This window comes from Bufo gargarizans, chromosome 5, assembly GCF_014858855.1.
Source record: "Bufo gargarizans isolate SCDJY-AF-19 chromosome 5, ASM1485885v1, whole genome shotgun sequence".
NCBI classification, from domain to species: Eukaryota; Metazoa; Chordata; class Amphibia; order Anura; family Bufonidae; genus Bufo; species Bufo gargarizans.
Genome location: NC_058084.1, coordinates 480,033,169 through 480,060,199, shown reverse-complemented (window position 1 = coordinate 480,060,199; position 27,031 = coordinate 480,033,169). Strand labels below are relative to the sequence as shown.

The 27,031-nt window shown below is 42.9% G+C and overlaps 1 protein-coding gene across 1 annotated transcript; it reads right to left on the bottom strand.

Annotated features, from left to right (window-relative positions):
* Positions 1–1,497: 1,497 nt before the first annotated feature.
* On the bottom strand, positions 1,498–26,640 carry KLHL40 (kelch like family member 40). The gene is made up of 6 exons (XM_044294189.1): positions 25,355–26,640; positions 7,722–7,882; positions 6,124–6,231; positions 5,245–5,430; positions 4,052–4,198; positions 1,498–2,284 (listed from the first exon to the last, which is right to left on the bottom strand). The coding sequence occupies exons 1-6, from the start codon at positions 26,492–26,494 to the stop codon at positions 2,173–2,175; spliced, it is 1,854 nt and encodes a 617-aa protein (XP_044150124.1). The 5' UTR covers positions 26,495–26,640; the 3' UTR covers positions 1,498–2,172.
* Positions 26,641–27,031: the final 391 nt, after the last annotated feature.

Sequence of the window (27,031 nt, the reverse complement as noted above, 5' to 3'; positions counted from 1 at the left end):
ACGTGGTTGGTAACTACAAAAAGTGCTCCAATGAAGGAGGACTAGCTACAGGGTCATGGGAGAGCAAGGCTCATTGATGTGTGACGGGAGTGAAGGCGAGCCCGTCAGACATGGAAGAGCTACTGTAGAGCAAATTGCTGACATTACTCATCCTGGTGGCAATGATAGGTGACAGAACACACTGGGCATCTGAGCTTTCTGTGGATAGGGGTGCTGCAGGCCGGTCAGTGCCCATGCTGATCCCTGTCCATCACTGAAAGTGTCACCAATGAGCATGGCATCATCAGAAATGGACCATGAATGAATGGAATAACTTGGCCATTCTGATGAGTCACGTTACATCATGTGGATGGCCGGATGTGTGTGAGTCACTTACCTGGGGGAGAAATGGCATCTGGTACACCATGAGAAGAAGGCAGTCTGGTCTGATGAATCACATTACAGATTCTTCTTCTAAGGCCACCAGGATATTGTCATGCATTAAACGAGGCATGGACTCGCGGGGCAGGGATGTAATATTGCCAATTTACAAAGCTTCGGTGCGACCTGATCTGGAATATGCAGTTCAGTTCTGGGCATCAGTCCATAGAAAGCATGCCCTGGAGCTGGATAGAGTACAAAGGAGAGCGACTAAACTGATAAGGAGCATGGAGGGTCTTAGTTATGAAGAAAGATTAAAATTTGAGAATTACATTTATTTAGTTTTGAGAAGAAACGTCTAAGGGGGGACATGATTAACCTATACAAATATATAAATGGGTCATACAAAAATACAGTAAAAAATCCATGTAAAATGCCCTCAAAAGACAAGGGGGCACTGCCTCCGACTGGAGAAGAAAAAGCTCAGTCTCCAGAAGCGTGAAAAGACTTCCTCAGGATGTGGTCACAACAGGAACAGTTGATGGTTTTAAGAAAGGCTTTAGATGAATTCTTAAAAGTAAAGGACATTAATGTTTATGAAAATGTGTAGAAGTCAGGTCTCACTCCCCTTTTTCTGAAATTCATGTCCCCACCTATCCCTTGGTTGAACTTGATGGACTTATGTCTTTTTTTCAACTGTATTAACTATGGCTGACTGTGTGTGTGTGTCACTTACCTGGGGAAGAGATGGCACCAGGTGCACTATGAGAACACAACAAGCTGGTGGAGGCAAAGTGATGCTCTGGATAATGTTCTTCTGAAATCCTTGGGCCCTGCCATCATTTGGATGTGACCCCTACCAGCTTCCTAACCATTGTACAGACAAGTAGCCACCCTTACGGCAGCAGTGCCTTCTAAGGGCAGTGACCTCTTTCAGCAAGATAATGCCCGGTCACACTGCAGAATCTGCCCGGGAAAGAGGAACAATATGATAGAGATCAAGGTGATCACTTGTCTCCAAATGTCAATCTGATCATCATCTGTGGTCAATGGAGGCCGTGCCGAGCAACTTACAGGATCTGCTGCCAGATACCAGAGGACCTCTCAGAGGTCTGGTGGAGTCCATGCCACAATGGGTCAGAGATAGGAATTGATTTTAATGTTATGGCTGATCCATGTATACTTTACCAATATATACTGTATTATACCGTCCCCTATGGTCAAGAATAGGAGCAGAGGAGAAAATACTTCCACCTTTGGTTGAGGAGAAAGGGAAAACATGAAAGCATTTATGTATTAGATTTTTATCAATCCAATTAAATTTTTTAGCAGGAAATTTTCTACAGTCCCCCACCCCGCCCCTGTGAAAGAACTGGTATTAGAAAACTGCACAATGGTTTTAGTAAAAATGATATTCATGTAAAACACAAAGAAAAGAGGATTACAGGTCATCCAGGGGGTGCGTCTGGATGATCTAGAACATTCTGGATTCCGTATCATTGTATTGTTAAGCAGTGATTGCATGGAGCTGGGTGGAAAAGTCTATGAAATGTGGCTTCTTCTTCGGGATTCATCCCAACAGTCCTCCATTCATGCAGTCATTCTGCAGATTGTAACCCACATTCTAGAAAATAGCAAACTGTAACGAGGACCGAAAACAATAGCTCTGTCCCCTTAAATGACTGAACACCAGTTCCAGATCACTTTCATTCCTCTACGAAGAAAACTTCATTCAACAACTTCTGTCATCTCTTGTATTAGTGCCACTTGTCAAATCAGATGTTACATCCCATCTTCTCGCCTTTCATGGATTCACATCTTAGTTAGTCGGAGAATATTAAGACGAACGCGCAGGAACGTCGCTCCGGAGGCAAAACGGATCTCTCTGAGAATTCCTTCCCACTTCTTTGTATCCTCATTGTATCTAAAATCAGAAGATACCCAGGTTATACCAACATGGTCCATATCACTATATACAAGAAGATGTATAACTTATACCAGCTGTACATATATAATTATATACAGGAGATGCCCAGGTTATACCAGCATGCTCCATATCACTATATACAAGAAGATGTATAACTTATACCAGCTGTACATATATAATTATATACAGGAGATGCCCAGGTTATACCAGCTGTACATATATAATTATATACAGGAGATACCCAGGTTATACCAGCTGTACATATATAATTATATACAGGAGATACCCAGGTTTATACCAGCATGGTCCATATCACTATATACAGAAGATGTATAACTTATACCAGCTGTACATATATAATTATATACAGGAGATACCCAGGTTATACCAGCATGGTCCATATCACTGTATACAAGAAGATGTATAACTTATATCAGCAGTACATATATAATTGTATACAGGAGATACCCAGGTTATACCAGCTGTACATATGCAATTGTATACAGGAGATGCCCAGGTTATACCAGCATGGTCCATATCACCATATACAAGAAGATGTATAACTTATAACAGCTGTACATATATAATTATATACAGGAGATGCCCAGGTTATACCAGCTGTACATATATAATTATATACAGGAGATACCCAGGTTATACCAGCATGGTCCATATCACTATATACAAGAAGATGTATAACTTATACCAGCTGTACATATATAATTATATACAGGAGATGCCCAGGTTATACCAGCTGTACATATATAATTATATACAGGAGATGCCCAGGTTATACCAGCTGTACATATATAATTATACAGGAGATACCCAGGTTATACCAGCTGTACATATATAATTATATACAGGAGATGCCCAGGTTATACCAGCTGTACATATATAATTATATACAGGAGATGCCCAGGTTATACCAGCTGTACATATATAATTATACAGGAGATACCCAGGTTATACCAGCATGCTCCATATCACTATATACAAGAAGATGTATAACTTATACCAGCTGTACATATATAATTATATACAGGAGATGCCCAGGTTATACCAGCTGTACATATATAATTATATACAGAAGATGTATAACTTATACCAGCTGTACATATATCATTATATACAGGAGATGCCCAGGTTATACCAGCTGTACATATATCATTATATACAGGAGATGCCCAGGTTATACCAGCTGTACATATATAATTATATACAGGAGATGTCCAGGTTATACCAGCTGTACTTATATAATTATATACAGGAGATGCCCAGGTTATACCAGCTGTACATATATAATTATATACAGGAGATGCCCAGGTTATACCAGCTGTACATATATAATTATACAGGAGATGCCCAGGTTATACCAGCTGTACATATATAATTATACAGGAGATGCCCAGGTTATACCAGCTGTACATATATAATTATACAGGAGATGCCCAGGTTATACCAGCTGTACATATATAATTATACAGGAGATGCCCAGGTTATACCAGCTGTACATATATAATTATATACAGGAGATGCCCAGGTTATACCAGCTGTACATATATAATTATACAGGAGATGCCCAGGTTATACCAGCTGTACATATATAATTATACAGGAGATGCCCAGGTTATACCAGCTGTACATATATAATTATACAGGAGATACCCAGGTTATACCAGCATGGTCCACATCACTATATACAAGAAGATTCCTGTGCTGTACGGCTTTGCACGGGTTATTTGGTTGATTTCATGCTCTCACCTCCAGATATCATTCAGCTCTGTCGGCATCAGCTCTTCTTTTTCATTCTCCACCGTTGCGAATCCCCCTATGGCGTACAGCGTCCCGTCCATGCTGACCAGACTGAGGGAGCTGCGTTCCTGCGGGAACTCTGTGAAATCTTCCCATCTGTGAAATAGGAAATGGTTTAGATTCACATATTGGCTTTTAAATGAAAAACATGTCAGGTTGTAAGACAAACAATACAAACTATACCATGTGTTCATACTGCAGCCGCATGTATTAATTACAAAAGTCCAAATCCAGTGCCTGAGGCTGCACTACTGAAACATTCACTTGTCATAGAGACTTGGCGTAGATCCAAAACATCATCAAAATCAATACCGACTTCCTGCCTGGCTTGCATAGTGGCATGTAGGTCCGAACAGTGATGATACTAAGGTGCTCCATAAAAAGCACACACACACCTGTCCATGGCCCCCGCCATGTCCTGCTCCTGGCTGCAGGACCAAGAAGTGGCCACGATACAGAGGGCCAGACACGACCAACAATGGGGCACACGGGACCACGGACAGGCGGTGTGTATAGGGCAAGTGTTAGGACCATAGGGGTGTTGGGGGCTAGACAACTCCTTTATGAATAAACACCTACTAAAAAATATCATACCTCACAATGAGCCCCACTATTGCTGGTGACCAGCCTGCCTGCTTACTGGTGTCCATATTTAACTCTAACTTCCCCAAACCCCAGGAATCCTGTCATTAACCCTTCATTCATATGCCACCATGGGTGCTGGCACTATTACTGTCAGACCAATATGGATGCTTACTTTAACACCTTAGCATCCTAGACCACCGAGAATGCTGACTTTGACCCATGACTACACTAGACCACCGAGAATGCTGACTATGACCCATGACTACACTAGACCACCAGGGATATTAGAATTAACACTTTATTGCCTTATACCACAGGATTTCTGACGTTAACATAGTAATGCCCTAGAATAGGGATGCTGATATTAACATCTTACTTCCCTAGATCTCCAGGAATGCTACTTGTACCCGTTCAATACCCTATACCACCAGAGATGTTGGCATCCCCCCCCCCTCCTTCATGCCGTAGGTCATCAAACCACTAAGTATGATGGAGTTAACCCTTTGTTTGGTCTGTATCTCTTCTTAGACAGTATGCTGGGGCCATATGTTACTCACTTATTGGCTTTCATGTCATAGACTTCCATGGTGTTTGTCAGGCCGGTGTCCGATACACCTGCTGCAATGTAGATTTTGCCGTTGTGAAGTGTAGCCCCAAACAGTGACCGGGCAGTCTTCATAGGGGCCAATTCCTTCCATTCAAACTTTTTGGGGTTGTAAACACTCAAACGGTTAAGGCACTTCCTACAGAGAGAGAAGGACACACATCAAAACATAAAGAGGCAGTCAGATCTCTTCCCTTCACTGCTCCCTTTCCCCTCTCACAGCATCCAGTCTCAGCACAAACTGATGGAAGGAAACTGCAGCTGAATCCCCCTCCCTCCCCTCCAAGTCGGTTTACTATTTCTCGGGTTGCACAATAATTTTCAGACATAGTGTGTCGCCCCAAAGTCCCACAATTAATCTTAAAGGGGTGATCCCATGTGAAACACGGCATAGCAACAGTGAGGTAAGTGGAGTTTCCCACCTATGGAGATAATGGGAGTCTCTTGCCTCTCTTTTTCAGATAAGTTGGTCACACATTTACGCCCCGGTCTGCATTGTGCTTTACATGAGTAAACAGCTAAGAATTTCTTAAAGGGGTTGTCACACAATTGACATGTATCAACGAGCCACAGGTTAGGTGATACATGTCTGATTACTAGAGGCCTCACGTATAGCTAGTATGGGGGGTCCCAAAATCCCAGACTGCAGTGAGGATGAGTTTGACATGGCTAATGAGCATGCACTCTGCTGCTGTGTCCTTCCGTCCCATAGACTTTAAGTGCAGACACAGCTTGTGCACCCCTGCTCGAGATGGTGCACTCAAAGGCACATTAAGGGGGCTTCACTGCACTTCTAGTACATACAGGTATATAGACGACATGTCATACTCACTTGTCAGAGCCTTTCCCTCCAATTACATAAACCAGGTTGTCATGTGAAACCACAGCATGGCCATAGACCTCATAGGGTAATGGGTCACACTCCCCCCATTTAAATGACCTAAAAAAGATAAAAGCAAAAAAGTCAGGACTGCACGAGAGAATTTTATAATTTTACCCATTTTAATTAGATTTGTTTAATAAGAAAGACATTCATTTGCAGTTTTTTTTTAATGGCATGCAGTTCTTCATTTCCGCCAGCAGATGTCACTTTGTCAAGTCCAAGGATTTTCCCAGGAAGCAACCATAACCATAGATCGGGTAGGTCTTATGTTATCAAGGTCTATAAACCGTGCGTTCGCAGGGTAGGTTAAAGGTTGACATCTGGAGGGTTTCCTGATATACACACCTGCGGGATGCCTCCAATATATGCCACTGTGTAGGCATACAGTGGCACCCATTGCCTTAGGCTCCCATCTAGGTTAATGCATAGTATATGGTTTTCTACAGGATACCTCAGTATGGAGAAGCACTTTGTGATAACCCTAAGGCCCCTTTCACACGGGAGAGAATTCAGCATGGGTGCAATGCGTGATGCGAACGCATTGCGCCCGCACGGAATCCGGACCCGTTCATTTAAATGGGTCTGTGTACACGAGCGGTGTTTTTTTAACTAATCACTTTTGCGTTGCGTAAAAATCGCAGCATGTTCTATATCCTGCGATTTTCGTGCTACGCTGGCCCCATAGAAGTTAATGGGGCTGCGTGGAAATCACATTGCATCCGCGAGCAAGTGCGATTTTCACGGATGATTGCTAAGAGATGTTGTTTGTAAACATTCAGTTTTTTAATCACGCGTGTGCAAAATGCAGTAAATCGCATTGCACCCGCGCGATAAAAACTGAACGCGATTGTAAATAAAACTGAATGGCTTTGTTTGCGAAATCGCGCAGTTTTCACTGAACGCACTCTGCAACGCATCCGGACATAATCTGGACACGCTCGTCTGCAAGGGGCCTAAGGACGGTATTCCGGCACACCCCTGGTATTTTACCTTTATCCCCCGTACAGGGATTTAGACTTTGCTGCAGAACAACCAGACAGCTACCTCCTGGGATAGTCCTGATGTAGTTGGTAGCTGACCTGATGGGGCAGAGACTCCGGTGCAAGCACCAGGAAATCAAACTGGAGATAAGACAAGACATTCACAGAAGCACTAAACTTTCTAACACCTTTGCTCGTCACCAGGGATCCTAAAGCTCAGGCACCCTCTGCCTGGAGAGAGTGCCTTAAATACCCTGGGACCCTCAGTCATTGGCCGGGGAAATATTTGGGATCGCACATGCTGGCCCTTTAAGAGACTGGATATAAGCTTGTGCATGTCCTACGGGAACAGAGGCTGGAAGACTAAGCAGGTGCACACAGGCCGCAACTTGCAGAGGACGCTGGTGACTACAATGCGATGGCATGGTGAGTGACGCAATGTCTGTGTTTGCAGGGGCCAGCAGGACAGCGGCGAGCATGGACTAAACCATTTTACTCCTGTAATGTGTAGCTTTGCAATCTCCCCCTACATGTATATAGATATACAAATAGAATAAATATACTTACGGTCGGTCATAACACAAAACTGAATCCAGTGTCTGTTCTCCTTCCTTCAGCTCCTTCCCACCAATTAGGTAGATGGAATTTTCAGACTCTCCAAGGCCAAAGAGACACCTTGCAGATGGAACAGCAGGCATTCCCAGCCAGTCAGAGTCCAGATGATCAAACTATTAATAGCAAAGTATACACATGCAACGTAAGACATCAGTCACCAAACATATATAAGAATGTGAGTACTATAATACTCTATGTACAAGAATATAACTACTATAATACTGCTCCTCTGTACAAGAATATAACTACTATAATACTGCTCCTATGTACAAGAATATAACTACTATAATATTGCTCCTATGTACAAGAATATAACTACTATAATACTGCCTCCTATGTACAAGAATATAACTACTATAATACTGCTCCTATGTACAATAATATAACTACTATAATACTGCTCCTATGTACAAGAATATAACTACTATAATACTGCCTCCTATGTACAAGAATATAACTACTATAATACTGCCTCCTATGTACAAGAATATAACTACTATAATACTGCCTCCTATGTACAAGAATATAACTACTATAATACTGCTCCTATGTACAATAATATAACTACCGGTACTATAATACTGCTCCTATGTACAAGAATATAACTACTATAATACTGCCTCCTATGTACAAGACTATAACTACTATAATACTGCTCCTATGTACAAGAATATAACTACTATAATACTGCTCCTATGTACAAGAATATAACTACTATAATACTGCTTCCTATGTACAAGAATATAACTACTATAATACTGCCTCCTATGTACAAGACTATAACTACTATAATAATGCCTCCTATGTACAAGAATATAACTACTATAATACTGCTCCTATGTACAAGAATATAAATACTATAATACTGCTCCTATGTACAAGAATATAACTACTATAATACTGCTCCAATGTACAAGAATATAACTACTATAATACTGCTCCTATGTACAAGAATATAACTACTATAGAGGGGCGGAGCTTGACCAGCGTCCTGACCGGCCGCATGTGAGAAGAGCTCTCCTCTTCATAGCCCCACAAAGTGGTTTATTTAGCATTCTGGCTGCAGAAACATGGGGAAAATCGGCAAGTACTTGCCCAAAGACCGTCCTGAACCCCTCAAGCAAGATCGGGGACCCTCCGAAATGGAGAAATACTTTAATAAGCGGCCTGCAGCTCCGGTAGCAGAGCGGCCTAAGATGGCGCCGCCGGATCCTGAGGACGGCATGGAGGAAGCAGAGAGAGCGGACAGCCCGTTCACTGAGGGCTCTCAGGGATCGCAAGCTGAAGCAGCTGAACCCATCTCAAAGCGTTTCCTACAACAAGCGCTCATGTCTGTTATACAGCCGGTGATGCAGGAGCTCACTGAGATAAAGGAGGACATTAAGCATATCGGCCATAGAGTTGAGAGGCTGGAATCTACACAAGGGGCCATCCTGGAACACGCCCGCGTGCTAGGAGACAACAGCTCTGCCTACCTGTCTTCCCTGGATCATGCCTACGCCCTGATTGAAGATCAGGAGAACAGAAGCAGGCGCAAAAATATACGCTTCAGAGGCCTGCCAGAAGCGGTGCCACATGAGGATCTTCCTGCAGCAGCGTCCGCCATTTTCGCATCCCTACTGGGCCCTGAAGGTGCGTCTGCAGTTGCGATTGAGCGCATCCACCGCTCTCTGCGCCCCAAACCCAGGGAGGGAGAACCCCCTCGTGATGTAGTCTGCGGACTCTTGCGATACGTCGATACTGCTGCAATTTTTAAAGCGGCCAGGGAGAAAGGAGATTTAAAATATGACGGCAACAAGATCCTGCTTTTCCAGGATCTTGCGCCTTCAACCCTGAATAAAAGAAGAATCCTGCGGCCTGTCACCGAGATCCTTCGCAACAGCAAGATCCCCTTCAAGTGGCTCTTTCCCTTTGGGCTCACCTTCTCCAGGGATGGCAAGCGGTGCACGATCCGGACCCCCAGTGATCTTCCGGCGGCATGGGAGCTGCTCAACACCACGCCACAGGACATTCCATCATGGCTGCCCTCGGCGGACACTGGCGTCCCGCTCCCTGATTTGCCTGAAAGCTCCAGGTGGTCGAAAGTGCCGTCAAGAAAAGGCCCGAGAGCAAAGCAAAGAATTACCTGAACATTCTTAACAGGTCGTATGTGGGTCCTTGTTTATGCAGGCTCCTCAGTTAATGTTTGCTATGCGGTTGGAGCGCATTTAAAATGTGATCGATTAGTGCCATAAGGGCATATGTTGGAAGATTGCATTTACTCACTGTTGGTATGGGTGGTCCTCATAGAAGTTATGTTTGCAGTACATTTCTTCCTGTTGGCACCAAGAGGGTGCATATATTACTTCGTGACTCCCGATTATATTTAACCAGTTTCTTTTTGGCAGCCGAGATAGTGGCTTTGTCCACACACAGGTGTTAACTTCTTTGTACACTTTGTGGGGTGGGAACGCTGATTTGTGACCAGGAGTAGTACTGCCTGACACTGAACATGTCGGCCTGCTCCCACCATGTCACCGGTGGTTCCCACACTCCTACATGGAGTTCTATCTTCCCCTCGGACTATGTTGAGCTAGCAGAAATCTTTATGTTGTTGTTTTTAACAACCTCCTTGCTCAAAGGTTCGAGGGAACTTGCTCTAGGCAAGGTGTTCTTCTGTTTGTTTCCCCTGTTTTCCTGTCCATGTACGCATTTTATGTCACACGCAAGTACTTGCATATATCTCCACAAGAATGGCTGCAGTTAACTGTACTTCATTCAATGTGAGGGGGTTTAATACCCCTCAGAAACGTTCGCAGGTAATCAGAGTGCTAAAAAAGAGACGCACTGATATCTGTTTCTTCCAAGAACTACACCTTAAGTTAGGACATGTCCCCAAACTCTCCCAGGCCTACTTTAGTCAGTGGTTCATCAGTTCTCATGCCAAAGCTTCCAGGGGTGCGGGGATTGCCATTTCCAAACGAGTTCCCTTCTCCCTTACTTCATCTTTGACCGACTCAGAGGGACGCTTTGTGTTTATAAAGGGTAAGTTAGGGACTACACTGGTAACATTGGCGAGTCTGTATAGCCCAAATCGGGGTCAGGGGGTTTGGTTAAAGTCCACGTTATCTAAATTAACTGCTTTTGCAGAGGGTGTTTGTTTGGTGGGGGGGGATCTTAACGTGGCCTTAAACCCACTAATGGATGCTTCTGATCACTTTTCTCAATTGACTCAAGCAACTATTGGTAGGATTAACAAGCATTTGGCAGGGGCCCATTTATTGGACACCTGGCGACTGACCCACCCTACAGACTTAGACTACACATTTTTTTCCGCCTCACACAAGGTTTATTCTAGGATAGATTATATCTTCATTACTGATGCCCACGCTGGAATGGTGAGTAGCTCCACCATTGATCCTATGACGGTGTCTGACCACGCTCCTGTCACGACATCCGTGGTGTTCTCTGAACTACCTCAGCCTTCTCGGCAATGGAGACTGAATGAAACCCTGCTTGATGATGAGGAGGTAGTGAGAGACATAGAAGCAAAGGTTCAGCGGTTCTTTACAGAGAACTCCACGGATGACGTCTCTGTCACTACCGTCTGGGAGACGCATAAAGCGGTCATACGGGGGGAGCTGATTGCACTAGGTAGTAGAAAAAAGAAGGAAAGACAAAAAACATTTAACACATTGTTAGAAAAGATTACGGCTTTGGAATCCCTGCACAAGAAATCCAAAACTATTGAGGCCCAACAGGAGCTAACGCTGACTAGGAAAAAATTAAAAGACCACCTTAACTATCATCAGGCCAAGTCCTACCAGTATGCCCAGTTCCGCTTTTACGCTCACAGGGACAAGGGGACAAAGCTTATGGCGGCGCTCCTAAAACAGAGAAAAGATGCCTCATATATAGCCGGAATCAAAGACAAAGATGGCGAACTATTACATAAGACCTCAGATATTGCTAGAGAATTTCACAAGTTCTATAGTAAGCTCTATGGTCTTAAGTGCCCAGAAGGTGACACAGAGGCTAATATTGAGGAGACAACTGAAATTTTCTTGAGGGATCTCAAGTTACCCACATTAGAGACTAAAGATAGGGAACAACTCACCGCCCCAGTCTCATTAGAGGAAGTCACGAAAATTTTGAGCTCAATGCCAATGGGGAAATGCCCGGGGCCTGATGGGTATTCTGTGGGGTATTATAAAAAACTTTCATCGGTTCTGTCACCACGCTTAGCCACTTGGTGTAACTCCCTTCTAAATGGCTCTACCCTCCATAAACAATCCCTAGAGGCGACAGTCACAATCTTACCAAAGGCTGGTAAAGACCCTAACCAGTGCGGCAGCTACAGGCCGATCTCACTTCTCAATGTAGACGTCAAAATATGGGCAAAATTACTTGCCTCCCGCCTTGCTCCCCTTCTGACTAAGCTGATTCATCCGGACCAGGCCGGGTTTGTGCCTGGAAGAGAGGGAAACCAGAACTCGTGCAGGGTTCTATCTGCAATGCAGTTCGCTAAAGCGGAGAAGGCCTCATTAGTTCTTCTGGGTGTGGATGCGGAAAAGGCCTTTGACAGGGTGAGCTGGAGTTATATGAGGAAAACTTTACATAAATTCGGTATTCCGGAGCAATTCCAAAATGCTGTTATGTCTCTTTACCATGAACCTAGTGCCCGTATAAGGGTGAATGGTACATTATCTCAACCATTTCCGATTACAAATGGGACCCGTCAGGGTTGTCCTCTGTCACCTACGCTATATGTTATGGTAATGGAGACATTGCTGCAAGCTATAAGGGAACATCCTGGGATTAAGGGCCTAAAGGTCAGAGGTAGCTCTGCTGAATATATAAATGCCGCTTATGCGGACGATCTCCTGGTTATGCTCTCAAACCCTGTCGAGGCCTTTCCGCATCTTCTATCCCTTTTCGAATTGTACGGGAGGATTTCTAATTTTAAAGTTAACTATACGAAGTCAGAAGCAATGAACGTTTCTGCGCCAAGCAAAGTGGTTTCCTCTCTGAAGGGCACAACCCCGTTTATCTGGCAGGACTCTCATCTTTCCTACTTAGGCATTAAGTTACCGGCGTAACTCTTGAGCGAGATACAGAAACAGCTCCACTCACTTAAAATCCCATATGTGTCCTGGATGGGTAGAAAGAACCTTTTGAAGGCCTTCATCATGCCCAGGCTCCTTTATGTAATGCAGATGTTACCCGTTTTTCTCCCTATGTCTTTCTTCTGCCAGGTCAGGAGATTGTTTAGAACGTTCCTCTGGGGTGGGAAGTCAGCCAGATTGGCTCATAGCAGGCTGATACAACGCAAGAGCACCGGGGGGTTTGGGTTACCAGATGCGCATCTAAACTATCAGGCGATTCATCTGAAAAGATGGATTCAGTTGCATGCTACTAAACTCCATACTTGGGGTTGCGACTTAGAGATGGCCCAACTCTCCTCTGTCCAGAGGGCGGGCCTCTGGGGTCTCACTTCTTCTACTCTCAGATCACAAGTTTTGCTTAGAGGCACGGCCTCAGTAATTCAACAGTTATCCGGCAAACTTAACCTTTTGAATAACCCCTCCCCCTCTATGCCAGCTGATCTCCTTCCCTTCGCTATAAGGCCAAATTCTAGACAGATAGCTACGACATGGCAGAAATTGCGCAAAGTCACAACAGAGGATTTCTTGGGGGCGACCGTGGGTGACATATCGGCTCATCATCCATTGCACAACCTTATTAAATCGTGCAACTTCCTGGAACTAATCGAGCTCAACTCAGTCTCCAAACCTCTGATTGCTGGTAACAGACATAAGCCTACCCAGTCATGGTTTGAAAAAATCCTAACGTGTGAGTTTTTTCCGCGTAAGTTGATCTCTCTGTGCTATTTGGCTTTGGTTAACCCCCGCTCCCCTGGAATGCCGCAATACCTGAGGCACTGGGCTACTGAACTGGGAATTGAATTGAATGAAACTGACATCATGAGAATACATGCACACTCCCATGGCTTTTCGAGGTGTACCAGAGTGCAAGAGCACACATATAAGGTCCTCACTCAGTGGTATCTAACTCCAAAACAAATGTTTATTAGGGGCATGAGACAGGACGACAAGTGTTGGAGATGTTTGGAGGACACAGGGACTCTATCCCACATCTTCTGGTACTGCCCTAAAATACGGCCATATTGGGAAGGTGTCTTGTCCTATATCCAGAAGGTAACAAAAGTCACTATTGACGTGCCTCCTACCCTTGTGCTCCTGTGGCTCCCAACTCCCTCCTTCTCTCCCTCTAAAAGGTGCTTGATCACCCAATTACTCCAGGCCGCGAGACTGCTTATCCCGCAGCAATGGCTGTGTATGGAGCCCCCAACTGTGGAGGCATGGCTGAACAAGGTGGATCATATCTGCCGTATGGAGGAGCTAGCGAGTTGGGAGGACAGGAACCACAATAAATTTGTCAAGCTGTGGACACCTTGGCTACTATGTAGAGACGAGGCATCTGGGCCTCACAGAAGTGATAATTTAGTAGCCCACTAGGAGGCGCAGTGCTCACACATTATTGTCAAGTAGTTTGGCACATATCAGAGCCATTGGAGTATAGTACCTGATTATATGTATAAACTTACTTCTGCACTACATTCATTGGAGTTGCTACATATGTAATAGTGTCATGGACGGATTGTTGTTTTTGTTTTCATTTCTCCCCTTTCTCCTTCCCTCCCCCCTCACCCAGCCCTTACCCTCCCTGACCCTTCCTCCTCCTGTTACTTTATTCTTTGTGATTTTATGCTCACTAGACATGCTACAAGATGGATGTACCTTGTAAAAGGCTCAAACCGCCATATTGTATTTGCACTATGTAATGTGGTTATGATGTCTGTATTTGCACAATGGGCGTCTTTGCCGTCCTGGTATCCTCACAAGGAACTTTGTCAAGCCTATGCTCGCAGTCTATTGTGTATGTCCCAAACGATGTACGTTGATGATTGTTGTTCTGACTATGTCATTGCATGTTGATGTAATATGCATTTTTCTTTTGTCATTTCTTAATAAAAAGAAAATGTTCAAAGAATATAACTACTATAATACTGCTCCTATGTACAAGAATATAACTACTATAATACTGCTCCTATGTACAAGAATATAACTACTATAATACTGCTTCCTATGTACAAGAATATAACTACTATAATACTGCTTCCTATGTACAAGAATATAACTACTATAATACTGCTCCTGTGTACAAGAATATAACTACTATAATACTGCTCCTATGTACAAGAATATAACTACTATAATACTGCCTCCTATGTACAAGAATATAACTACTATAATACTGCTCCTATGTACAAGAATATAACTACTATAATACTGCTCCTATGTACAAGAATATAACTACTATAATACTGCTTCCTATGTACAAGAATATAACTACTATAATACTGCTTCCTATGTACAAGAATATAACTACTATAATACTGCTCCTGTGTACAAGAATATAACTACTATAATACTGCTCCTATGTACAAGAATATAACTACTATAATACTGCCTCCTATGTACAAGAATATAACTACTATAATACTGCTCCTATGTACAAGAATATAACTACTATAATACTGCTCCTGTGTACAAGAATATAACTACTATAATACTGCCTCCTATGTACAAGAATATAACTACTATAATACTGCTCCTGTGTACAAGAATATAACTACTATAATACTGCCTCCTATGTACAAGAATATAACTACTATAATACTGCCTCCTATGTACAAGAATATAACTACTATAATACTGCCTCCTATGTACAAGAATATAACTACTATAATACTGCCTCCTATGTACAAGAATATAACTACTATAATACTGCTCCTATGTACAATAATATAACTACTATAATACTGCTCCTATGTACAAGAATATAACTACTATAATACTGCCTCCTATGTACAAGAATATAACTACTATAATACTGCCTCCTATGTACAAGAATATAACTACTATAATACTGCTCCTATGTACAATAATATAACTACCGGTACTATAATACTGCTCCTATGTACAAGAATATAACTACTATAATACTGCTCCTATGTACAAGAATATAACTACTATAATACTGCCTCCTATGTACAAGACTATAACTACTATAATACTGCTGCTATGTACAAGAATATAACTACTATAATACTGCTTCCTATGTACAAGAATATAACTACTATAATACTGCCTCCTATGTACAAGACTATAACTACTATAATACTGCTCCAATGTACAAGAATATAACTACTATAATACTGCTCCTATGTACAAGAATATAACTACTATAATACTGCTCCTATGTACAAGAATATAACTACTATAATACTGCTCCTATGGACAAGAATATAACTACTATAATACTGCTTCCTATGTACAAGAATATAACTACTATAATACTGCTCCTGTGTACAAGAATATAACTACTATAATACTGCTCCTATGTACAAGATTATAACTACTATAATACTGCTCCTGTGTACAAGAATATAACTACTATAATACTGCCTCCTATGTACAAGAATATAACTACTATAATACTGCTCCTATGTACAAGAATATAACTACTATAATACTGCTCCTATGTACAAGAATATAACTACTATAATACTGCTCCTATGTACAAGAATATAACTACTATAATACAGCTCCTATGTACAAGAATATAACTACTATAATACTGCCTCCTATGTACAAGAATATAACTACTATAATACTGCTCCTATGTACAAGAATATAACTACTATAATCCTTATACCAGCTGTACATATATAATTATAAACAGGAGATGCCCAGGTTATACCAGCTGTGCATATATAATTATAAACAGGAGATGCCCAGGTTATACCAGCTGTACCTATATAATTATATACAGGAGATATTCATGGTCCATCGATATCACTATTAGTTACTGTAGAACTGGGCCGACTTCTCTATCGGCTACAGGCTCTATCGTAGGGACGGGCTGCACCTCAATGGGGAAGGGGCAGCTGTGCTGGGGAGAAGATGGCTAGAAGGTTGGAGGAGTGTTTAAACTAGGGACTGGGGGAAATTATATTATAGGAGGGGAAGATGGTGCAGATAGAGACCGGGGGCAAGGTAGTGGGACTGGGGGAGGAATGGAAGGAGGAACTAGAACAGCTCAGAAGGAAAGGTGTAGAGTAAAACATATACATAAACCTCTCAGATGTATGTATACTAATGCCAGAAGCCTGACTAATAAACCGGGGAACTGGAATTAGTGATGTGTGAGGAGGACTATGACAGTGGGAATAACTGAGACATGGCTGGATGATAGCTATGACAGTGGGAATAACTGAGACATGGCTGAATGATAGCTATGACAGTGGGAATAACTGAGACACGGCTGGATGATAGCTATGACAGTGGGAATAACTGAGACACGGCTGGATGATAGCTATGACAGTGGGAATAACTGAGACACGGCTGGATGATAGCTATGACAGTGGGAATAACTGAGACATGGCTGGATGATAGCTATGACAGTGGGAATAACTGAGACATGGCTGGATGATAGCTATGACAGTGGGAATAACTGAGACATGGCTGGATGATAGCTATGACAGTGGGAATAACTGAGACATGACTGGATGATAGCTATGACAGTGGGAATAACTGAGACATGGCTGGATGATAGCTATGACAGTGGGAATAACTGAGACATGGCTGGATGATAGCTATGACAGTGGGAATAACTGAGACATGGCTGGATGATAGCTATGACAGTGGGAATAACTGAGACATGGCTGGATGACAGCTATGACAGTGGGAATAACTGAGACATGGCTGGATGACATGGCTATGACAGTGGGAATAACTGAGACACGGCTGGATGATAGCTATGACAGTGGGAATAACTGAGACACGGCTGGATGATAGCTATGACAGTGGGAATAACTGAGACATGGCTGGATGATAGCTATGACAGTGGGAATAACTGAGACATGGCTGGATGACATGGCTATGACAGTGGGAATAACTGAGACACGGCTGGATGATAGCTATGACAGTGGGAATAACTGAGACACGGCTGGATGATAGCTATGACAGTGGGAATAACTGAGACATGGCTGGATGATAGCTATGACAGTGGGAATAACTGAGACATGGCTGGATGATAGCTATGACAGTGGGAATAACTGAGACATGGCTGGATGATAGCTATGACAGTGGGAATAACTGAGACATGGCTGGATGATAGCTATGACAGTGGGAATAACTGAGACATGGCTGGATAATAGCTGTGACAGTGGGAATAACTGAGACATGGCTGGATGATAGCTATGACTGGGCAGTTAATGTACAGGGTTACAGTCTGTTTAGAAAGGATCGCCAGAACCGGAGAGGGGGGGAGGGGTCTGCCTTTATGTAAAGTCCTGTCTAAAGCCCACAGTCCGAGAAGATATAAGTGAGGGACATGGACATGTGGAGTCACTGGGGGTTGAAATACATGGAGCTAAAAACAATAATAAATTACTAATAGGAGTTTACTATAAACCACCTAATATACCAGAGTCCACTGAAAATCTGCTACTAAACGAGATAGACGAGGCGGCAAATCATAATGAGGTTGTTATTATGGGGGACTTCAACTACCCAGATATAGACTGGGAAACTGACACCTGTACATCTCATAAGGGAAACAGGTTCTTGGCAATAACCAAAGACAATTACCTCTCCCAACTGGTTCAGGACCCGACTAGAGGGACAGCCATACTGGACTTAGTATTAACATATAGACCTGACAGAACAACAGATGTGCAGGTCGGGGGACACCTGGGAAATAGTGACCATAAAGTAATAACCTTCCAATTGTTTCTACAGGGAGGAACAAAAATACCAAACTTCAAAAAAGCTAAATTTAGCTAACTAAGAGAGGGCATAGGCCTAACTAACTGGGACAAAGTCCTCAAAAATAAAAATACAGCCACAAAATGGGATATTTCTAAAAGCATCCTAAAATCTAATTGTGAGAGGTACATACCGTATGGGAATAAAAGGTTAAGGAACAAGAAGAAGACAAATAGAACTGTAAAGAAAGCAATAAATGACAAAAAGAAATCATTTAAATCACTAAAACAGGAGGGTAGCCAGGAAGCACGGAAAAACTATAAGGAGAAAAAATGGAATATGTAAAAAACAAATAAAAACCGCCAAACTAGAGACCGAGAGATTAATTGCCAAAGAGAGCAAATGTCACGGAAGGTGTACAGGAAACTAGAAGACACAAAATGAATATCCGACTCACTGGATCCAAAACTAAGGAACAAAAGGGAGAGCCCTGCATCAGACCTGGCTCTCTCCCTGACTGCTCAGCCTATGCGAAAATCCCAATGGTAGATGATCGCATATCCTCGTACCTCGACTGTATAACACCTGAACACCCTATAATAGTGAGGGGACACGACCACCGGCTCCCTACACTTGATACGGAGGGAGTCAGGATCACCTGGGAACCAGCAAACAGAAAAACACAAATGAATGAACAAAACTTATCTGTAGAAGACTCAGAAGTAGGATCAGCATGCACACACTCCAGGAAGGAATATAAACCGCAAAGTGAAGCAGTCTGGGAAGGGATTTAAAGGGATGCAATCAGTGCAACTACATGACAGCTGAGAGAGGCTAACGAGATGAGAAAATGAAAGCAAAACAAAGGGAAGCTCAAGGAGGAGGTTCTGAAAGACATCTGTCAGAGCTTCTCAGATGTCTGGTGGTGACAGCAAAACTATCCCTAAAATGTTCATTAATTATATAAATGGTAAAAAGTATAAGTATGAAGTTGTCGGCCCGTTACAGAGTAATGAGGGGGAAGTTGCAGAGAGTGATGAGGAGAAAGCAAAGCTATTAAATATTTTTTTCTCCACTGTATTCACTGAGAAAAAAACTGTCAGAAATGCAGAATGTAAAAGTTAATTCCCCATTAAAAGTGCCCTGTCTGACCCAGGAAGAAGTACAGCGGCATTTTAAAGAGATTAAAATAGACAAATCGCCAGGACCAGATGGCATACACCCCCATATTATAAGAGAATTAAGTATAGTCATAGCAAGAGCATTATTTCTGATATTTAAGGACTCTATACTGACGGGGAGTTTTCCATAGGATTGGCATATAGCAAATGTGGTGCCAATATTCAAAAAGGGTCCAAAAACAGAGCCCAGAAACTATAGGCCGGTAAGTTTAACATCTGTCATGGGTAAACTGTTTGAAGGTTTTCTAAGAGATGCTATCTTAGAGTAGGTCAATGAAAATTAGAAAATAACGCCATATCAGCATGGCTTCATGAGGGATCGGTCATGTCAACTAATTTAATCAGTTTCTATGAGGAGGTAAGTTCTAGACTTGACCCAGGTGAGTCAATGGATGTCGTATATCTGGACTTCTCCAAAGCATTTGACACTGTACCACATGAAAGGTTAATATATAAAATGAGAATGCTTGGACTGGGAGAAAACGTCTGTGTGCGGGTAAGAAACTGGCTGAGTGATAGAAAACAGAGGGTGGTTATTAACGGTACACACTCAGATTGGTCACTGTCACTAGTGGGGTACCTCAGGGGTCAGTATTGGGCCCTATCCTCTTCAATATATTTATTAATGATCTTGTAGAAGGCTTGCACAGTAAAATAGAAACTAAACTGTGTAAAGTAATTGACACGGAAGAGGACAGGCTACTGTATATATACTACAGAGGACAGAATACTGTATATATATACTACAGAGGACAGTAAACTGTGTACAGAGGGATCTTGGTAGATTGGAGGCTTGGGCAGAGAAGTGGCAGATGAGGTTTAACACTGACAAATGTAAGGTTATGCACATGGGAAGAAATAATGCAAGTCACACGTACATACTACAGTGGGATGCGAAAGTTTGGGCAACCTTGTTAATCGTCATGATTTTCCTGTATAAATCGTTGGTTGTTATGATAAAAAAAAATTGTCAGTTAAATATATCATATAGGAGACACACACAGTGATATTTGAGAAGTGAAATGAAGTTTATTGGATTTACAGAAAGTGCTATAATTGTATAACACAATCAGGCCGGTGCTACATGTGGTCGCTGCTGTTGTTGTCATTTTATTGATTCCAAAACCTTTACAACTAATTATTGGAACTCAAATTGGCTTGGTAAGCTCAGTGACCCCTGACCTACACACACAGGTGAATCCAACTATGTGTCACGGCTGAGGACGGGGAAAATCCTCAGCCGTGCGATGCCAGATGATGTTAGGCTGCTCGGCCAGGACGACAGGATTAGGGAGCAGGTCACCTCCTAAAGCGTCCCTAACCTGACCCTAACTCCTAGCTGCATGGGCCGACCTTTAAGGTAGGAGGACCCATGCTCAGGAACCTCGGATCCCTAACTCACTCTCCGACCGGTCCCTGGACTAGGAGTCAGGGTAAGACGGCCTGTTCCTTCTGGACACGGAGGAACAGGGGTCTCACTGGCCAAGCTGCAGGGAAAAGGGGAACACTAACGCTGGGTTCAGACCTGAGCGTTCTGAAACGAGCGCTCTGTATGCGCGATTGTACGGGCGTTTACAATCGCGCATACAGAGACTGGCGTTCACACATTGTCGCGCGTTCCCGAATTTCTATGTGCGGGAACGCGCGACAAACGCCCAAAAAAAAGCTCAAGCACTTGTTTGAGCGTCGGGCGTTTTACAGCGCGATCTACGCGCTGTAAAACGCCCAGGTGAGAACCATTCCCCTAGGGAATCATTGGTTCTTGCCTGTTGTGGTGTGAACCCAGCCTAACAGTCTTATGGATATGGCAGGTGAACTGAACTAGTTCCACCTACCTGCCACAGCCTTGCTGACTGGATCCCTGTGCACACAGGAATCCAGATCCATAAGCTGCACCAAACAACAAAAGGAAAATCCCAACTGAACATCACATAGACATCACACATAAACTTGACATAAACTTAATGTGACATAAATCTTATGACCACAAGGGTGGCCCCCACTGGCAGGTGGAAAACACAGGAGGCTGCTCCAGCTAAGCATGGCTGAAGCAACCCTCAGACATGTGCTAAACACTGAGGCTTTATAGGCCCAAGTAGCCACACCCAACAAACACACCCAGAGCACACACATACTAGGAAGGGAGTTAACCCTTCCAGCACCAGGGAAGGGAAACACAAACTTAAAGGGAAAGTGTCCAACCCAAGAACACACTGTGGCTGTTGCCGCAGGCAACGACATGGGTGGCAACCATGTCCTGGGAGTCAGCCCGAAGGCCGGGACACTACCACCACATGTACACATCCAACCAAACGTTGCCACGGGCAACCACAGTGAAGGGAAGATGTCAGTGCACACCACACATAAAACAGAGTGCACACCAGACATACAAAAGTGCATACATACATGCACACAACTCCAAGGGAACCGCACACATACCTGTTGTCCGTGGCAACCGCACCTGAGGCAAACAACAAAATGCCTCCAGCTGCGGTTGACACAACAACCCAAACCGCGGGGAAACTGTATGCGGCTCCCAAGGAGTCACGGCCATAAACATGGTCGTGACACTATGAGAAAGAGTATTTAAGGGGGTCAATTGTACGTTTCCCTCCTTTTTTAATTTTCTCTGAAGAGCAGCAACACGGGGGTCTCAAAACAACTCTCAAATGACCTGAAGACACAGATTGTCCACCATCATGGTTTAGGGGAAGGATACAGAAAGCTGTCTCAGAGATTTCCGCTGTCTGTCTCGACAGTTAGGAACATATTGAGGAAATGGAAGACCACAGGCTCAGTTCAAGTTAAGGCTCGAAGTGGCCGACCAAGAAAAATCTCGGATAGACAGAAGCGACGAATGGTGAGAACAGTCAGAGTCAACCCACAGACCAGCACCAAAGACCTACAACATCATCTTGCTGCAGATGGAGTCACTGTGCATCGTTCAACCATTCGGCGCACTTTACACAAGGAGATGCTGTATGCGAGAGTGATGCAGAGGAAGCCTTTTCTCCGCCGCTTGAGGTGCCGCTAAAGCACATTTGGACAAGCCAGATTCATTTTGGAATAAGGTGTTGTGGACTGATGAAACTAAAATTTAGTTATTTGGCCATAACAAGGGGCGTTATGCATGGAGGAAGAAGACCACAGCATTCCAAGAAAAACACCTGCTGCCTACAGTAAACTATGGTGGTGGTTCCATCATGCTGTGGGGCTGTGTGGCCAGTGCAGGGACTGGGAATCTTGTCAAAGTTGAGGGACCGTTGGATTCCACTCAGTATCAGCAGATTCTGGAGACCAATGTCCAGGAATCAGTGACAAAGCTGAAGCTGCGACGGGGCTGGATCTTTCAACAAGACAACGACCCTAAACACTGCTCAAAATCCACTAAGGCATTTATGCAGAGGAACAAGTACAACGTTCTGGAATGGCCATCTCAGTCCCCAGACCTGAATATCATGGAAAATCTGTGGTGTGACTTGAAGAGAGCTGCCCATGCTCGGAAGCCATCAAACCTGAATGAACTAAAGATGTTTTGTAAAGAGGAATGGTCCAAAATACCTTCGACCAGAATCCAGACTCTCATTGGAACCTACAGGAAGTGTTTAGAGGCTGTAATTTCTGCAAAAGGACTAAATATTGATTTCATTTCTTTTTTGTGGTGCCCAAATTCATGCACCGGCCTAATTATGTTATACAATTATAGCACTTTCTGTAAATCCAATAAACTTAATTTCACTTCTCAAATATCACTGTGTGTGTCTCCTATATGATATATTTACCTGACATTTTTTATCATAACAACCAACGATTTATACAGTAAAATCATGACGATTAACAAGGTTGCCCAAACTTTCGCATTCCCACTGTAAATGGTAAAACACTCGGTAACACTGACATGGAAAAAGATCTAGGAATTTTAGTGAACAGCAAACTAAGCTGTAGAAACCAGTGTCAGGCAGCTGCTGCCAAGGCCAATAAGATAACGGGTTGCATCAAAAGGGGCATAGATGCCGGTGATGAGAACATAGTCCTACCACTTTACATATCACTAGTCAGACCACACATGGAGTACTGTGTACAGTTCTGGGCTCCTGTGAACAAGACAGACATAGCAGAGCTGGAGAGGGTCCAGGGGAGGGCAACTAAAGTAATAACTGGAATGGGGCAACTACAGGACCCTGAAAGATTATCAAAATTAGGGTTATTCACTTTAGAAAAAAGACGACTGAGGGGAGATCTAATTACTATGTATAAATATATCAGGGGTCAGTACAGAGATCACTCCCATCATCTATTTATCCCCAGGACTGTGACTGTGACGAGGGGACATCCTCTGCGTCTGGAGGAAAGAAGGTTTGTACACAAACATAGAAGAGGATTCTTTACGGTAAGAGCAGTGAGACTATGGAGCTCTCTGCCTGAGGAGGTGGTGATGGGGAGTACAATAAAGGAATTCAGGAGGGGCCTGGATGTATTTCTGGAGTGTAATAATATTACAGGCTATAGCTACTAGAGAGGGGTCGCTGATCCAGGGAGTTATTCTGATTGCCTGATTGGAGTCGGGAAGGAATTTTTTTCCCCTTAAGTGAGGAAAATTGGCTTCTACCTCACAGTTTTTTTTTGGCCTTCCTCTGGATCAACTTACAGGATAACAGGCCGAACTGGATGGACGGAGGGCTTTTTGTATAACTTATACCAGTTGCACATATATAATTATATACAGGAGATGCCCAGGTTATACCAGCATGGTCCATATCACTATATACAAGAAGATGTATAACTTATACCAGCTGTACATATATAATTATACAGGAGATGCCCAGGTTATACCAGCATGGTCCATATCACTATATACCAAAAGATGTATAACTTATACCAGCTGCACATATATAATTACATACAAGAGATACCAGGGTTATACCAGCATGGTCCATATCACTATATACAAGAAGATGTATAACCTATACCAGCTGTACATATATAGTTATACAGGAGATGCCCAGGTTATACCAGCATGGTCCATATCAATATATACTGTACAAGAAGATATATAACTTATACGAGCTGTACATATATAGTTATACAGGAGATGTCCAGGTTATACCAGCATGGTCCATATCAATATATACTGTACAAGAAGATATATAACTTATACGAGCTGTACATATATAGTTATACAGGAGATGCCCAGGTTATACCAGCATGGTCCATATCAACATATACTGTACAAGAAGATATATAACTTACACCAGCAGTACATATATAGTTATATACAGGAGATAGCCAGGTTATTATTACTAAGACACTTCATAGACCTCAGTTGGTAGACGACTTTAGATCTTGTTTGATGTTGATCATCTTTCCTATCATTGATATGAATGTTATTGGTAGATTGTGTGAGGTGCCATGAAAGGAGCATTTATTAATTTATATTTGAGTACATTTTGAATAATTATTATCCTCATTACCTCAGAGAGTCAGATTATGCTTCCAACCTCAACATCTTGGTTGAACTGGGGGGAATTAACTTATTTACAGAAAATAAAGAAATGTATCATGGGATTACCTGTAAGAAGTATGAGCTCAGTGGATCATCCTTGTTATCCTCATTGTAGTAAAGTCCACCAGCCACAAAGATCTGGTTCTCCTTTGTTACCAAGCTGACGTGGTTTTTGGGGATCTGAGCCGAAAGAGAAGCAAAGAAGCACTCGTTTGCGCTTGGGTCATAAGCAACTGCCCCTGTGTCGCTAATCATGAAGATCAGGTCCTTGAAGAACATCCCAAATCTCAAGGTATCATTTAAAATTCCAGGAAGGGCTTCTTCATCCTCATCTTCATCCTCAATGTCTCCATTGGCTATCTTTTCCCCATCTTTGTTCTTTCCTAATTTGCCAGTTTTTTTTCTCTTGATTACCGGTAGTTTGCCTCCTTGTGCCTCTTTGACCATCTGAAGCTTCTTTAAGGCTTCAGGGCTTGATTTAACCAACTCATGGTTCTCGACTTTGTTCTTGATGTAGTCCTCGGGCATGAGACGGAAGCGAATACTTTCGAAGATGACTGGCAGGGTCTTGACCCGGTTTTCTTTATCCTTGGCAGCCCACTTCATGACAATTTCAAAGACTTCCTCTTCCTTCTCAATGTTCAGAGAGTCGCTGGATATTATGGCAATAAGTTCATCAGGAGACACTTGGTAAAACTCATTGTCTTTGGTGACTAGGTTGAAACGATCGCATAAGAAATCCCTTGCAGAGACTGCCAGGCGAGGACAGTCCAACATGAGACCCAAACGAAAGATTGCCAGGCAGTTACTAAGACACATCTTCTTCTGGAGGAAGGAGACACACACTGTGAAAATGGAAGGGATCTGGAACATATTGGCCACAGAGAAGATATCTTGAACATTTTTCTCCGTAATCTCTATCTCAGAAGTGTAGATGTAATTAAGAATCTTTTCCATCACATCAGGATCTACATCTTCCAAGTCGATTTCCTTTTTCCTGCTCTCCTCTAAGTCGGAGACAAACATGGCTCTAAAGTAAGAGCTGCAAGCTGCTAGGACCAGCCGGTGGCATGGAAACTCCTTTCCCTTTATCTTTAAGATGCAGTCTATGAACTTATTGTTGTCTAACATATCCTTGAGACCATCTTGAAGCAATGTTTGCTGATAGAGTCTCTGTTCCTCAGTTTGTTGGATGGGAAGCGTCATTTTGTGCTACAAATCTTCTGCTTTGACCACCGAACCTGGTCAGATGGAACTTTCTTCTATGAGGAATACGTTTCAGAAGAAATATCTTCTCCCTCTCGACCTAGGACACCACCACACAGTATCTGAAAGCCTTGCTATTACAGCTGACTTATTTCATCAGCTGCTCACTATATATAGTAACAACATTACAAAGAAGTGGGATCCTAAATGTAATGTGATCACCACCTTGACGTGACATGTTGGACGAGTAGAGGGACAGCTGCCTGTGGGGGCACCAGGCTAGGACACTCCAAGAGTGACTCATCACTCAGTGGCTACAATCATTTCTGGTTCCTTCTTACCAAGAAAAACTGTGACAACTTTTCAAGGTGAAGTGAATCACGGGATTTCTTCCATATACATGACTCGAAATCTAAAAAAGACTCTTTCCACTCACCCTTGTGATGCCAGGTCTTATATAATCATATTTAGTTTGCATGTAGATATGTCTACAGATTCTTACAAACCGTTTAGAAATTCCAGAAGTTTTTTCCTGAT

What these genes read in the sequence shown, in the direction of transcription:
- KLHL40 (XM_044294189.1), bottom strand. Translation starts at nt 26,494, where the DNA reads ATGACGCTTCCCATCCAACAAACTGAGGAACAGAGACTCTATCAGCAA. An exon ending in GTTTTGTGTTATGACCGACC is followed by an intron (nt 6,232 to 7,721) that starts GTAAGTATATTT and finishes TATCTTTTTTAG; the next exon opens with GTCATTTAAATGGGGGGAGT. An exon ending in TATGACATGAAAGCCAATAA is followed by an intron (nt 4,199 to 5,244) that starts GTGAGTAACATA and finishes CCTATTTCACAG; the next exon opens with ATGGGAAGATTTCACAGAGT.